At 31.5% G+C, this 17,832-nt stretch overlaps 1 protein-coding gene across 1 annotated transcript; it reads left to right on the forward strand.

The window, feature by feature from the left end:
- Positions 1 to 6,523: 6,523 nt before the first annotated feature.
- On the forward strand, positions 6,524 to 7,066 carry LOC133313821 (zinc finger protein 1-like). Its single transcript, XM_061515221.1, has one exon. It carries the CDS (start codon positions 6,524 to 6,526, stop codon positions 7,064 to 7,066), a length of 543 nt encoding a protein of 180 aa, XP_061371205.1.
- Positions 7,067 to 17,832: the final 10,766 nt, after the last annotated feature.

Genomic DNA, 17,832 nt, shown 5'->3' on the forward strand with positions numbered 1-17,832 from the left:
TTTACTTATTTATTATTTTTAAATTTGCTTATTAAAAACGAAACTACCAAAAGAAACATGTCAACATAACCCAAAACAGGGGACTAAAGCCCTAAAACAAAGGTGTGGTATATATAGGTTCCTTTTCTAATTGTAAATGGTGATCAAATTTTATTATTTACAATTTTAAACGTATTGCATCAACTACTAATGTCATTGGCATAATGAATTCGTTAACTTTGATTAAAAAAATTATTACCTTGACAAGTTATGCATGCGTGATATCTTGGAGGAATTAACGGCTTTGATACTGAGGGACATGCCATTCTTGAAAGATAAAAGTACAGGAGGATTTGATGCAAACAAACAAGATATTATCAATTCAATTCTGATTAACATGTTAGAAACAGGATAAATTAGGTGAAAATAAACATTAATGACTCATCTATATTTTTATTTTTAAATTGTAATTAAATTTGAAAAACTTTTTTATTTGTAAAAAACATTTTTTTAAAAATAATTTCAATATGAAATTCAAAACATAACCATGAAAAGAAGAAATGTTATTTTGTTTTATTTTATTTTATGTATACTATCTTATTTTTAAAATTATCTGATGCTTTGCACGATAAACACTAATCAATGGTGAAAGGTGTGCGAAAAAAGTGATTAAGGGGTCGTTTGGTAGAGGAGAAATTTTTTTATCTAGAAAATAATTATTACTAGAATATAGCAGGGAATATATTTTACTGGAATGTAACTAAAAAGCTATTTGGTAGACCCATATTTTCCCTGGAAAATGAAGTTAATTTTAATGAGTTTGTGTTTGGTTGGTTATGAAATATTAGTGGGAAAGTGAGGTTATTTTATCAAAATAACCTCACCTTTACTTTTTCAATTCATAGTCTTTCCTATTTGTGGTACCTTTTTACTTTTTGCCTAAACTATATCTACATAAGGTACAAAACATAGGGTCATTTTTGTCCACCTGTTCCCGCTTCGATTTTCTCTTCCTCGGACTGCCAACAATTCCGTTTTATATTTGGAACTCTTATTTCACATTCCGTACCATATTTATCAAAGAAGACCATTTCCCATAATGAAATGTAGCCCAGAAAATTTTCAAGAATTTGCCTACCAAACATGGTATACATATTTCTCCATCTCAGTTTTTCCATTCTTTCTTGAGATGAGAAAAATAGAGTGAGACATAAAGTGCAAGCCTAAAGCTAAAATCTAAAAACAATAATATTACTTCTATACCTCTTTTTATATCTATATTTTACATTTTTCTTTGTAGAAAAAGTAAAGGATTTTTTTTTAAAAAAAAAAACAAAAAAGAGATGTGGAATGTAAAAAATAAAGAATATGAATAACATTGTTGAAATTTGAAACTACAAAATCACTTAACCAAAGGGATGAGATTTTAAAAATCTGGTGATGTAACAAAATAGTAAAATTGGGGCGGCAATCAAGGAGAGATATAAATTGCTTTGATGGCGCGTTGACAGGTTCTGCTTCAGATTTTATGTATTATCATAAGTATGACGATTATATTTATGACTTTTTTGAGTTCTGTAAATTTATACAACGCCGGGTATCAACATATCATAGCTATACCTTTTAATATAGAAATGCTGATCATTTGCCAGTAGAATTTTTATTTTTAAGTGACCAAGGTGGTTTTGTTTTCCCAAAATACCTCTTTACCCCGTAGGATGTGCTTATAAGGATAGAACTTAATAGTATATTTGGAAGGAGAATATTGGAGAAGATCAAGTAAGGGGGTGGGGTAATTTTTATTTCTAAATCTTGAGAATTAAATGTATATATAAAAAAATAAAAAATTGAAACATTATGATTATTATTGGAATATATTTTGAATTGTTTATGATTATGAATAAGAAGTTAAAAATATTTACCTTTTGACTGTGAATGGTATCATTCAAATTGTGATTTTATATTTTTTTTATAGATATGAAAGCAATCATAATTTCCAGATTTTTTATTTATTTCCCTACTGATTATTGTTGTTTTGCATTGGCATCGTTTGATTGGAGTGCGATTGGTTAAATAGATTGAGTTTAATGGGATGGTTGAATGTGAAAGTGTCACCTGCAGGAGAATAAAAATAATTCATACTATTATAGAAAGTTGTCCATGAAGCTTGAACATCATACAGAACATAAATAATCTTAAGAACCGAATAATATTACCAGACTCAGATTTTTCTTTTTCTGCCATTAATTTATGTCTATTTCTATTTCTATGCTTTAATTTCATGATATTGATGCATTTTTTCCCTAAGAATTATATCTCGTTTTATTCATCTTATTTTTAAAAGTTGTCATATAATAAGAGAATATGTTTACTCCAAATAAAGAATCTCTCTTGACCCTCTTTCCCTTCCCACTAGGGGTGTTAACGAGCCGAGCCAAACTTTAGTCTTAACGGGCCGAGTCTGTGTTCAAATGTGTCAGACTGGCCTTAGCCTGTTACCTGTTACGAATATAATATCAGCCTGTGGCCTAACTCATTTACAAAAAATAAAAGCTTTGTTTAGCCTGTTTAAAAAAAATAATACAACAAAAAATTTATCCAAACAAAATATACAATCAACAGCACTAGTAATTTCATAAATATTCATAAATTTAATGTATATCCAAATAGCATAATATAAAACAAAATTATTTAAAAAGTCTGTTTAATTAATAAAATGGGATGAAATGAATTGAGAAGAGAGAGGGGGCTATCACAATTCACAAGTAGTATAAATAATAATAATAATAATAATAATATATTAGGCAAGCCTGAGAGGCTCTAAGGCCTTTTGAATTGGAGCCTGAGGCCTTTTTATTAAACGAGCTTTTATACAAGTCCAAGTCTGGGTCCAACAATCAATTTTAGACATGTAAACTCAGGCCTTCACGAGCCGAGCCAAAGGCCCCTGACTCGTTTAGCACCCCTACTTCCCACTTCTCCATCCGTAAGTGTGGTCGGAACAATAAATTTTAAGAATTTATTTGATTTATAAAATGATTTTTTTATTTTAAAAGTTATAAAATATGAATTAATTTGGTTTTGAGACCTTTTAAATTTAAGTTGTGTATATTATGAAAATTCAAATTGAATTGGATTTAAGGAAATCAAAATTTAATTTTAATTTTTTCTATTTGAATTGGCAATCTTATTCTTGTTAATTAGTTTATCCATTTTACATATTTTTAAGGTAAGATAGTAAATTGCTACAGTTAAATGCTTTTCATTATATTCATCTGCAAGGGTATTTCAAATATAGAATTTAGTTTACATATCAATTTTAATTAATTTTTTAAAATGAATTTTAGACAAAGAAATTCAATTCTAAATTGAATCGAATCAATTAATTTATTTTATTTTATATTTTAATGGTTCCAAATAGGGGTGAAACTGGGTCGGCCCTGCCTACAGGGGCCTACGGCTCGGCCTACGTCAGGCCAGACCTGACCTAGTATATTTTGTAAAATAGACCGGACTTGGGCATTGAAAAAGCTTGTTTAATAAAAAGGTCGTAGGCCCACTTTCACAAGGCCTGACCTATAAACCTACATGTCGGCCTATATTGTACTATTTATTTTAAATAAAATAAAATAGAATAAGTATGCCTGGAAGAAAAAATAACAGATATAAATTTAATCAATTACAATTATTTATAACTTAATTATATTCGATTATATTTTAATAGAAATATGACTTTATTTCTTATGTAGGAGGAACCAATATCTCATCATGTTAGATTGTGTATATGAATATATTAAAAGGTTTTTGCGAGAGGTTATATTTACTACAAGCATCATGATGTGTTTGTTGGATTCATGTAGTTATTTTAATTTACATAGTATGAATTTGTTTGTTGGATCTGATCAAATATATGTTATTTAGTTTGAGCATTTTGCTTTTGAAAGTGACTTAAATGCATATTATATGAGTTTTGTTGTGATTCATGATTCTGTTTAGACGTTGAAATTATGATTTTTGGTTTAGTAACAGAATTTGAGTATTTTGTAAAGTTGATTCATGATTCTGTTTGGAAGTTTAAAATTAACAGGTTAACGGGCTAGGTCAGACCATTTATTTTTTCATAAACAGGCCAAGCCAGACTAACATGACTCGTACTAGGCTTGGGCCAGGCCAAATTGAAATTTTTTGACGTAGGCTTAGACTTTTCGAAACAAAGTTTGGCCCAGCCCAACCTATCCCATTTTCACCGCTAGTTCCAAACACTGTAAATGATTTCAAAGACGGTGTTGAATCATGTGGCTCTTGATGTGTGAAAATCAAATGATTTCCATGTACAAGTCGTTTTTTATAATTTACTTAAATGCTAAGTTGGATGGCAATGAGATAAAAAAATAAATTCAGTTTGGCAATAAGGGATGGGTTAACTAGATGTAGCTTTAGAGTTTATTGACGTTTTACAGGTAGAGTGGAATGCGATTTTCTTTCCCTTCTCTTGTCACCATTGATGCATCTTTATACGATTAGGATTCTCTTAGATGATATGGTCATGTTAAATAATACATAAAATTATTTACTCCCGAGACGATCATACTTGATCATTAAAAAATATTTTGAATTGTGCACTTGAAGTGAGGGAGACAATTTATTCTTACACCCAGTAATAACATCCATGACCCTATTATAAATGTTCATATTCCTTAATCCCATGTTCATGGTTAATCTGAAACAGCGCAATATATAGTTAACATGATTGGACAAGCCATAATCTCTCTGTAAGTGATGACCATTTCTTGAGAAATGCAGGAAATTAGGTCCAGGACAACATCAACTACATACGGCAAAGACTTATTAAAGAGAAATATAATAGGCAATGCAAGCTATAGTCCAACACTCACTGTTGTTATCCATGACACAACCCATTTTTCATACATTGGCCCAATTATGATTTTTTTTTTTTTTTTTTTTTTTTTTTTGGGATTTTATTGGAAAACAAACAACAAACAAAGACTAAATCCTAGACATCCTAGGGAGGACCACTCCCAGCAGATCTCTGTTGATCAGCTCTAAGCACTCAATGGGAGATCAGTGATCAAAATAGTGAGTTTCCAAATTCTGACGAACAACATGGGAGGCCAGCCAATTATGATTATTATTTGCATTCAGTCTTAATCATACGTAGGATAACGTCACTAAAATTTGGAATAATTAATTAATTAGCGATATAGAACGTAAAATTTATAAAGGCAAAAATATTATAAGATACCACCAAAATTAATTATCAATTCATTTTTGCCGCCTGTAAGTTTATCATGGACCAGCTAAGGAATTTGGTCTTATTGGAATTTCTCTTAAAATAAATTAATAATAAGTTACCCTCAATATTATTCCTTTTAAACTGGCTCCATTTCCTTCCATTTGATCATTAATTTGTTATAGGGTATAGACATGTGTTTAGTTAAAATTATCGAGTCATGTAATAATTTGAGTATGTATCATTGCATGTAAATAAATTGTCTTGGGATCAAATTAGGGTACTCTCAACTACACTATAGATGGATGATGCTATTCACATGTCTCTTCCTTTTGAAGCAAAGCCAATTAAGTGTAGGAAGAATCTAAATGCAGTTTATCACAAAATTATCTTCTATTAGGAATATGATAATGACATTAATTTGGAGATAATTGGACGCGTTTTCTGCTTACATGTTCACATTAATTGTGCATAATTTCCTTGGAGCCTCTTCATTTGCTATATTTTGGAATCAAATTTATGTTCACATGTAAGAGGTCAATATTTATATTTGAGGAATATCTCTTGTTAGGCAGAATCACGCCGAAAATAACGTGTATGGGATCAAGCAAAACAGTAAAATCCTCTTCTTCTTTTAAACTAGGAAAAAGCAAATCACAGCATGTACCCTCTCTTGTGCATTCCATTTGCCATTATATAATAACAAATAGCAAGTTAATTGACAGCTATTATGACACAAGAATAGAATCAGTGCTGAATTGCAATTATAAGACTGTATCAGAATCAGTCACATTAACGCGGCAAAGAATTAACAAGAGAGGTCAAAAGAAAAACAACCACGTCATGAAAGCAGCATAATTAAGCAGAGAAAATGTAACCAAATGAAATGGAATTAGAGAGGTGAAAGTAATTAAAATATGAGTGGAGTTACATTGACAAATATTTTTTTTATAAATTACATTATGTCTGATCCGGTAAACAAAAAATTTGTAAATATAACATTTTTCTTAAAATATATATATATATAAATACCAAAATTTTAGACCCATGGTAGAGCCGGCCAAATGGAAAATACCATTAGAAAACGCCAAAATGGCACACTGTGTTGACAGAAAACCGCTACTGCCACATAGACTTGGCCAATGTTTGATTGTTGTCCCTATTTGACACCTCTCTTACATGTCCTCTACTTAATATAAAACCCTTCCATCTTACACATCTCTTTTTATCTTATTCAAGCAAATATTATCAACATATAAGAGATATTCACAAATTCATTTCTTTGTTTCTGAGATGAATTCAAAGAAGCTAGTGATGAGCTCTGAGACTTCAAGTGAAGAAAAAGAAGATGAGACTGAAGCTTATGGGTGCACATTCTGCAGGAGAGGCTTCACAAACGCTCAGGCTTTAGGGGGTCATATGAATATTCATAGGAAAGACAGAGCTAAGGATAAGCAAGTGGCCACAAACTCTACTACTTCACTTCCAAATGAAGAATCCATGGGCGCCCTTACTTTTGTTTCAGAATATCCAGAGTACAAACCCACAAAGCATTACTCCATTTTGGAGTCTCAGAAGAACTTTGAGATGCATCTTCGTCCACGAACACTTATCCAGAGAAACCAACCTCCTAAACCTGTTCATGGCGTTGATTATGAGTTTCATTTCCCAAGGTCTCGACCTATGAATTCGAACCAAGAGCTTCGGGGTGTCGATTTGAGTCTCCAAATCGGTCAAATTCATGTGGATAATAATAATACTCATCAAGTTAGGAGGAGAGGAACTCAGAAAGATAGCGAAGTGGACTTGGAGCTTAGACTTGGCCATGATCCATAAAGCTATATGTCATCTTTTAATTTAAGGTATATATATTTACATTTCTTTCCATATAATTAGATGGGTCTTTATTTGAGAAGAAAATTACTTGAAATTCTATTATTGTTGTTGACTATATCTCTGTAAGAAGTAGTAGTGCTAAAAAAGCTAGTTTAATATGCTTACTTAACCTTCGAGATTGTATGAGCATTTGACAGTTGAATTTGTGGATATATATAACTGAAGCAGCAATAACCTAGGTTATGATCTTCTTTTCCTTGTTATAAATTTATTTGCTTCGGATTTTAATTATAATTTATAAGATATAATAGTGCTATTTAAAATTAACGATCTTGTACTTGACTTGCCTTTCCTATGTTTCTGTTCACGCAAAAAAGTTCACTTTTTAAGACGATATAGTTAGTGTCATATATATTACGTTAGGGAATTGGAATTGAGGTTTGCAGTAAGAACATGTTCCTGATTTTTGTTCATTATGCATCCAAATCATGATTAATTCATATATACTAATATTAATGTTGATTTCTCACAAGATTGATTTTGATTCATAGATTAGATACTGTAATTGAGTATATGAATCGTATTGCACATGCCATGGCTGGCGTCACCGAATAGTTTTGCATTTAATAGGGTAGAATTGAAGTACCTCAAGAATTTTAATTTGCCAAATTTGAAATTACATATAATAGGGAAGCCTAAGAAGGCAGAGATAGGCATAGGTCGTATACGCATGACATTCCATCCTACACACACTCTAATCATCAATGTCAAATTTATCATTTAATTTTCAGGCACTTAAGGGTAGAATTTACCTTATGTTTTCATTAGAATGCTTTTAAAGTTGATAATAGGTTAAATTGTTCAATGAATAAAAATACGATTTACTTTTTTTGGTCTCAAAATGATTAAATGCACTTGAATCGCTGTTAGTTTTTTTTTTTTTTTTTTTGATAAAACTGCTTTTTGAGCAAATTATTGGGTAAATGTAACCGAAATATATAGAGCTCATAAGTCCACATTATTGTACAAGGGAACAATATGAGAAGAACTTGTGCTGGTGTGAGATTTTGTTGAAGAGAATTGCTTAGGTAAAAATTCATTTCAAAAGAATGATTAGAGAAAATATTTATTCAGAATTCTTTTCGTTATATAGGAGGCATTGTAGACCAGATTTTTTTTTAAAAAAAGGGGGGGAAACTAAAGGGGATAAATAGCACATGGATTAAGATATTGATGAATACAACTCAGTAAATCAAACGTGATCAGTATCACGTGGGTTTCATCATTGACTTGTTACCAAAACTTTTTGTGGTAATATTACAAAGACAAATTAGAGGGCGACTGGGTAAATAAAAATAATAAAAAGAAAAATGATAGTTTTGAATCTTTTATACTATTCAAAGCTATAAGGATTGCTTAACTAGGTGCTTTTAAACTTTATAGGATTTGAGTTCTATGTAAAACCGGCTTCTAAATATATCAAAGCGCCCTTTACGTTTCACAGGCAAATTGTCTGTATGTAGAAAAAAAAAATTGTTGAAAGGCCATTTAAAAGATGATATAATGTATATCAGCTACTTCTTTCTCCTACACTGAATGAACAAGTTCAATGACTTATGTATTTCAAAGGACATGAACGGGATGAAAGGCGAGGTCCAATGTGTAGAGGTAAATTGATATTAAGAGTTGGTTCAATTTTTCATATTAATTTAGTTCACGATAAACACATGGCTTGGATTCGATTATAAGGGTAGTTGGGTTACATGTAAGTTTCCTAAATGTTTAATTAAGTTTTGTACTTTTTTTTTTTTTGGTATTTTTGTTAGATGATGTTTTCGCTAACTTAGAACTTAATTAAGTCTAGACAAGTTTTCATTCTTAAGGTTCAAACCTATGACCATGCATGTGCAGATGATCAACACATTACATGTTCGTTATTACCATTCCAACCCCTTCCACTTAATGGTTGTCTGCTTATTTTGAAAGCTCAAGGTTAAAGTTATAGTATAATCGGTTGAAAATGGTTTATAGAAAAAGAAAAGGTTTGGGGTACTTTCCTTTTGTGTAAATAATAATTTCCACTTGACAAAATCAAATGTTTGCAAATCTTAAAATTAATATTATGCTTCAAAATTAAAAATTTTATGCTATGTAATTTGTAATATCCAAGATCATATCCTACTGTCCATAAAATATGAATATTTAAAAAATAATTGTATAAATAGCTTATAACAGCGACGGGAAAAAAAAAGTTACAATGTGAATACACTGTTAATAAAGAAATAGGACAATTAGGACAATTAATTAAGTGGCTTAAATATTATATTTTTATTATAATTAATTGAAACGTTATTATTTTTTGTAAAGTGTGTATTTCAATTAAATTTATCAGCAAAGCACAATATAGCACAACAGTAATATAAATAAGAGCTTCATAAACCCAAACGTACATTATCGTTGAATACTTTCTGAAACAAAATATGTATACAGGTCAATTGCATGATATATCATCCTTTTGAATCATTCACTTCTTATCTTCTCAAATATCATTTAAGATAGTTATTGGAAAGGAAATTGTTCAAATTACTGGCTAATAATATCTAGGTAATTGAATTATTATGACAGGCAATTTACCATAACTCAAAAGTAAATAGTGGGCGCAAAATTTGTCTTAAAATTAGTGTTTATTCACCTTTTTCGTATTGTTGTTTCTTATTTTAATTTCGAATACCACATTACGTACATCTTCGACTATTAGAAAAGTCTTGTTTATCGACGGTCTTTTGTGACCGAAAAAATTCCATCATAATTACGGACAAAAAAAAAGGGACGGGATAACACTATATATATGCGACCAAATTACTTATGTGACTTCGATACCTGAGAGTCACAATTCCTAAGAAGGTAGAGAGGCTTAAAAGGCAGTTTACAAGGCAAATATGTTATGGGAAAAATGTTTATCTTTTCAAATGACACAACTTATATCCTTTCACTCTTACAAAGAGGTGGGACCCATACCTTTATTTTTTTTGTCAACTCTCTTTCCTCTTTTATCTATCTCTTTCTCTCTCTTAAAATGACACAATTTTACATCATTTAAAATGACACAACTTTACATCATTTAAAATGACACACACTTTATCCATATAATATTGTATAGAAATTTTAAAAAATTGATAAACTTCATGCATGTAGCTAACTGCTCTTATGTTTGTGGCAAACTATACTAGACTAAGTAACATAATATGAATGTGTGAAACCTCAGACTCCATCTCCAATGTATTAAACAAAAGGCAAACTAATAAACATAAAGCAAGAAAGAAAGAGAAAGAATAGATTTCTAGCTTATTCCGGAGAATTACATTACTTATGACACACAAAACAGCAATTATTGTAAAGAACATTGGACAAGAACCTTTTAAATGATGGAAATGATATAGTTATAATTTGAGTAATTAATATTTTTTCCCTGTTAATTAACGAGAGTTGTTTTATCCCCAAATATCTATTGAGCTACTTAGTTCTGGGCACCACACCATTTTGCTGACTAGGGCCTTCTTCGGGTATCTCTCTACTTATAATTTGTTTGAATTAATTTATTCGAAGACATATCATGTTTCGCTATGGCAGTGCAAGAAAAAACAAGATCTTTTTTCTAATTGGGTTGGAATAACAAGATATAGGTGCATTATAAAAAATAAACCTTTTGCTTCGTCGTGTAAGAATTAGAATGAACTTTTTGTCATGAAATCAGTTTATTAAAGATTTTTTTTTTATATATAAACCACAATCATGTTCGAGGTGGATCAAAAATTAAAATTTTAAATTTCTTCTAAAAATAATACTGGAGAGGATGAAATACATTTGATATTTATTAAAGATTTAGTTAGCCACTAAATTTGTTATTTTGTATTGTTAAATTGGTCTTCTTTTGTCATTGTTTTAGTTTTCTATAAAAATAAATATAGTTAAACTTTTTAAAAATAATTCAATAAAAAGTCTTTTAAAAATAACCATAATAATATTTTAAATATTTAAAAAACTATTTTGTTGATAAAAAAAGTTTTAAAAATTAATATAATAATACTCTAACCTTTCATTTTGAAATACAAAGTTAAGAGTTCACACCATACGAACGTCTTTTTGACCCTTTTACCTTTCATTAATTAATTAATAATTATTTTGTCCCTTATTTAAAATTATCTACTAATCTATCCCTCTTTAATCGATTAACTTGAAGATTTAATAGATTAAATAGTTAAAACTGAAAAAAAAATGATTGACTTGAAGATTTGATCAATTAAATCTTGTTTGAGCACTCTCAATGCTCAAACTCTCTGTATGCCTCCCTGTGTTCTCAAATATCCTTTTGAAATGGAATAGTTTGGACCTGTAACTTTCCTGCTGTTGTTCCAGTTCCCGAATCATTTTTTTCCTTTATTTTATTTTGTAATTTATATTTTCTAAAGGAAAAATTCCTCAAGGGATGAACTAACAAGAACAAAACATGGAGCGGTAAAGAAGGAAAACTAAGTTTGTTACTTCTATGTCAAGGGAGATAAGGAAAATAGCATGAGAGAAGCCAGAGTTGCAAATGAAATGGAAATCGTATCAGCTTTGGGGATGGATTTGTGGAGGTATGCATCATCATCACGTCAATATCTTGTTGACCAATTTCAAGTTTGTTTCTATTCACGATGATTTATTAAATCAACCTAAATGCCAAACAGGTTCTGACGGCTACTCAAACACCCGCAGAGGCTGGAAATAATTGGTTCCAAGGAACTGCAGATGCTGTGAGGCAATTCACATGGGTATTTAAGTGCTCAAACAAGATTTACTCGATTAAGAGGAATATTTAATCGATTAAATTTTCAAGTCAATCATTTTTTTTTAGTTTTGACCATTTAATAGATTAAATTTTTAAGTTAATCAATTAAAGAGAGACAGATTAGTAGATAATTTTGAATAAGAGACAAAATAATTATTAATTAATTAATGAAGGACAAAATAGTCAAAAAAAACCCATACGAACACGGAGTGTGCGACAATTACAAAAGGGGAATCATTTTATTGCTGGGATTTATCTTCGGCTTTAAAGATATAATTATATATTTTTAGAAATAGATAATTATATTTTTAAAGTTGAAAAAAAAAATTCTTTACTCAGAATTATTGTCTAACATGGTGAAGAAAGAAAAATAAGATTTCGATTACAACTATATATACTCAAAATATTATATATATTTTTTCGCTGCCAATAACTCTTTACGAAATGAAACCCATTATAAAAGGAGAAATAATTGTCTTATGTGATAGGAAAATGAAACTGTCTCCTAGACTTACATCTATAATAAAGCTAATTTGATTTTTCTTTTTCTCTTTTCTGATGGATTTCACCTTTTGATTGAGTGTGTAGGAATAATTTTCTATATTATGTGATTTGAAATAAATATTACCCTTACAAAATTAAGATGAAGAGAGAGAGGAAATTGAAACCATACCTTAATTGCAAGGATCATGCAACGTGGCTTAAAAGGTTGCTGCCAGATGGGTCTTCTACCCACGACAGATCATTAAACACCTATGATTTTGGTCAATCATAACACACTCATAGCCTCAAAGGTGCTGAAAAAGAATTTAATTATTTATTTTTTATCTAATTCAATTTTATTCGATTTAAATATTATTAAATTCATATTATAAGAGAATAAACTTTTTATTAGTTGAATTAATAATAATTGGCCAGGGATTTTTTTGTTTAGATTTAATTTTTAAAAATGAATCAATAAAATGAGAAGATATATTCAAATAACACTTAAAATTTAGGTATAAATTAAGATAATTTTAAATTTACTTGTGATATTTAAAAAAACAAAAACCCAAATTATAATGGCTAAATGCATTTTCCTTAATTTTTTTTCTTTTCTCATCATTTTTTACCTTTTTTAATCTTGGCATTGTCGTTTCCCTCCTTCCCTCCACCAGTGAAACAGAACCATTTTGTTCTCAAAAGACAATTAACATAAATTTTTGTGCTTTTTTTTGGACGCATTAAATTGATCCTAATTAATTTTATCATTTTATCTATTAAATAATTAATTCAACGAAATTTGAAGAATCTCTTTGATAATATTTATTGACATTAAAAGAATACTTTACGATATTATTAATAGAGGACCAATATAATATTGATTATATAATAAATTAAAATTAATTCAATGGAATACGTTATTATATTTCTTGGGATAAGTTATATTTACAATTTTTTTTGTTTACAAACTCTTACAAATTACATTATGTACTCCCGAGAGTATATTCTTAATGAAGTCTACTTTCAGGAGTACATAATGTAGTTTGTAAGATTTATAAATAAAAAATTTGTAAACATAACTCTTCCCATATTTCTTACGTACTTCTTATATTTTTTACTTTCTTTGTTACCATTACAATCATAACACTATTAATTCTTAATAAATCTTTTAATTTACTTTTGGTTAAAAATTAGCACATGTCATTTTTAATTTCTCTTAATTTAAAATTTAAATTCAGTTTTTTAAAATTATTATTGTTTTTTATAATTTAAATTTGTTTTGATATACTCATTAATTATATTTTACTTAAATTATTGAGAATAATATTTTTGCTTTTCCTGCAAAAAAGTTTTCTCTAATACAAGTTATATAAAAGTGAATTAGTCTCGTTACAAAGAGAAGCCAGAGAAAAAAGGTTAGTTACTTAGATCTACTTATTTTTATGTGAGTGTGACAAAAAAAAATGTCTACAACACAAACAAAAATATTAAACCCTAAATTATTATACATATTTCATTTAAAATTTAAAATTTTTCAATTTAAAATTTTTCTTCTAGTTAATTGTATATATTTTACTGGAATTTAAAATATTCGTAAAATAAAAAAAATACACTTATTAGTTTTATTTTATTTAAATTTTGCATTCTTATTTATTTTTCATACTGATTTGGACCTATATTAAAAGATATAAAGGGCCCAACGAAACAACAGCCCAACATAAGTTAAAATCATTTGTACAAAATGATGCGAGTCAGTGTGTGCACGATAAACTTTTACTCATATAAGGCACGTTCGATTTCTATTTGTATCATTTATACGACGTGTTCCTGTATTTTTTGTTTTTTTTTTTTTTTTTTTGAATGTTAAAATCATTTGTTAAATGTATCCTGAAATGTTCTGTTAAAAAATACAGAAATTACATCATATATGGGGAGGGAGTAAATGAATTCACTCATTTTTTTTCAGATATCAAGATCACCTCAAAGGAAAGATAGAAAAATATTTTGAATAAAACTCCACAAATTATGATGGAGCCTCAATACAAGGCTTTTGTACCTCTCTTTTTTATCTCCTTATGTGAAAAACTAGAAAGAAGTTACACTCTAAATGCTTTTTTGCACTTGTACATAGAACATATCTTTACATATACCTTCGCCCTGTCCAATATATTTTGGTTTTAACGTAGAGTAATGTTAGGAGAAGATCATCTTTGATCTTATCCTTTAGCAACTAAGTCCTAGTTTTTAGCAAGAATAGTTTGTTATTATTCCATGTATAGTTTGTTGAACAGTATACTTTATTCTAGTTGATCCTCCTTGATTCTGTATAACCGACTTGTGTATATATTGGCTATCAGCCATTTCATTAAATATAACAACATATTCAAATCCTCTTAGTTTTCTATATGGTATCAGAGCCTGGTTGGTGGATAGTGGCGCTTCTCAACACATGACAAGGAACCTCCATTTAATCTCCAATGTTACATCTATTCCACCCACTACAATAGGTTTACCTGATGGTGATCAACTTGTTTCCAATCACAGTGGCAGTCTCAAGTTGACATCTCATATTTCTCTTCAGAATGTGTTATATGTTCCCAAATTACAATGCAACCTCATATCAGTTGCTCAATTACTTGCTGATACAAATTGCATCATTTCTTTTACTCACAATGGCTGTGAATTGCAGGACCCCATAACGAGGATCAAGACTGGACTGGGTAGATTGCAAGCTGGTGTTTATGTGCATGACTCATCCAACAACAAATCCATCTCTACTGCATGTGCGGCTCACACTCAACAGAATGCAGATGTTTGGCACCGTCGATTGGGTCACCCTTCATTTCAGTTTTTAAGCTTTCTTCCTTTTGTTACAGTGAATAAAAATAGGGGTCATTCTCCTTCAGTTTGTGACATTTGCCTACCCGCACAACAAACTCGTACTGTATTCCCTATTAGCATTAATAAAACTACTGCATGCTTTGATCTTATTCACTGCGATATCTGGGGTCCATATCAAACTACCTCTCTAATCGGTGCAAGATATTTTTTAACAATTGTGGATGATTATAGCAGAAACGTCTGGGTTTATTTAATGACCACCAAGTCTGAAACGTTCCAATACTTAACTCGATTTCTTCTCATGGTACGTAATCAGTTTAATACCATGGTCAAAATAATACGCTCCGACAATGGATCAGAATTTTGTGCTCATAATCTCCGCAAGGTTTATTCCGATATGGGAATTATACATCAAACATCATGTGTAGACACACCACAGCAGAATGGTCGTGTTGAACGGAAACATAGACATATTTTGAATGTTGCAAGAGCATTACGCTTTCAAGCTAGTCTTCCTATCGAGTTTTGGGGTGAATGTGTTCTAACTGCGGTACATTTAATTAATAGAACCCCCACTCCTCTTCTCCAAGGAAAAACACCATATGAATGTCTTTTCAACCGCACACCCAGCTATGATCATATTCTCATATTCGGATGTCTTTGCCATGCTCATCCACGTCCCAAACCGTTGGAAAAGTTTGCAGCTCGATCAACTCGGTGTCTGTTCCTGGGATATCCTTTTGGCAAAAAGGGTTGGAGGCTTTATAACCTTGAAACACATACTGTTTTTGTATCCAAAGACGTGGTATTTGAAGAGAACACCTTTCCTTTTGCACCAACCACAGTCATTCCTACCACTGATATTCCTCACGACCCAAACCCCCATAACCCCATATCACCCGAACCAACCCTTGCTCCACAAAGCCCATCCTTTGATTCCCAAGTTGTTACCAACCCTGTCCCTTTAATTGAAGACACTCTCCCTGTTGAACAGGCTCAGCCCGAATCTGCCCCTACTGTCTCCAATGAGCTTTCTATCCGACAAGAACAGCCCCCAGAAGTCACACATCCATCTGCACCTTTGGGACGTGGTCACCGTTCTCGCCGTCCTCCATCATATCTCCAAGATTTCGAATGCTCCTGTAGCCAAAATGGTGAGTGTCCGAACACTTCTTGCGGTAGCTGCTGCCAAATCATGGCACCTATACCAGTTGGATGTTACGAATGCCTTTCTACACGGAGACCTTACCGAAGAAGTTTACATGCGCGTTCCACAAGGTTTCAATCATCACAAACCACATCAAGTATGTCGCTTACGTAAATCTCTCTACGGTTTGCGGCAGTCCCCTCGCAATTGGTTTGCTAAGTTGCGGTCTTCCATTGAATCATATGGCTTCATCCAATCCAAGGCAGATTACACCCTATTTACCTTACACAAAGATGGCCACTTTGTTGCTCTTCTCATCTACGTTGATGACATTATTCTAACGGGCGACAATGATGCCTTATGCACCGATGTCAAGGTCTTTCTCCAGTCATGCTTTCACATCAAGGATTTGGGGATTCTTAAATATTTTCTTGGCATCGAAATAGCTCACGGTCCATCAGGTCTTTTTCTGAGCCAACGAAAGTACGCTCTCGACATATTGGAAGACGCTGGTCTCCTTGCATGCAAACCATGTGCCTTCCCTCTCGAAACAAATCATAAGCTTGCAGTTACAGAAAGTCCTCCATTCTCGGATCCCGCACGTTACAGAAGACTCATAGGACGTTTGGTTTACTTGACAATTACTAGACCTGAGTTAAGTTACTCCGTCCATGTTCTTTCCCAGTTCATGCAAAATCCTACTATTGCTCAATATGATGCTGTCATCCGCGTTTTAAGGTACATCAAAACTGATCCTGGCCAAGGTTTACTCCTTCGATCCGACAATGATCTCCTTCTTCGTGGATATTCTGATTCGGATTGGGCTAGCTGTCCACTCACCCGTCGATCAGTTACTGGTTATTTTATCATGTTGGGTACTTCTCCTATCTCTTGGAAAACAAAGAAGCAACCCACAGTGTCTCGCTCCTCCGCTGAAGCTGAGTATCGTTCAATGGCAGCAGCTACAGCTGAGTTGTTATGGATCAAATCGTTTCTGGACTCGCTTGATGTTCCACATTCACACCCTATGCAGTTGCACTGTGATAACCAATCTGCCATGCAAATAGCTGCTAATCCAGTTTTCCACGAACGTACCAAACATATAGAGATTGATTGTCATTTTGTACGCGATCATGTTCTCAACAATACAATCACTACTACCTACGTTCGTACAGATCAACAACTCGCAGACATATTTACCAAACCGCTTGGCATGAAGCAATTCAGTTTTCTTCGCAGCAAGTTGGGCATTTCGTCACTTCATGCTCCAACTTGAGGGGGCGTGTTAGGAGAAGATCACCTTTGATCTTATCCTTTAGCAACTAAGTCCTAGTTTTTAGCAAGAATAGTTTGTTATTATTCCATGTATAGTTTGTTGAACAGTATACTTTATTCTAGTTGATCCTCCTTGATTCTGTATAACCGACTTGTGTATATATTGGCTATCAGCCATTTCATTAAATA

The sequence above is a fragment of the Gastrolobium bilobum genome, unplaced genomic scaffold (genome assembly GCF_033153095.1).
Source record: "Gastrolobium bilobum isolate Gb01-03AN ecotype WA unplaced genomic scaffold, APGP_CSIRO_Gbil_v1 utg11969, whole genome shotgun sequence".
NCBI lineage: Eukaryota > Viridiplantae > Streptophyta > Magnoliopsida > Fabales > Fabaceae > Gastrolobium > Gastrolobium bilobum.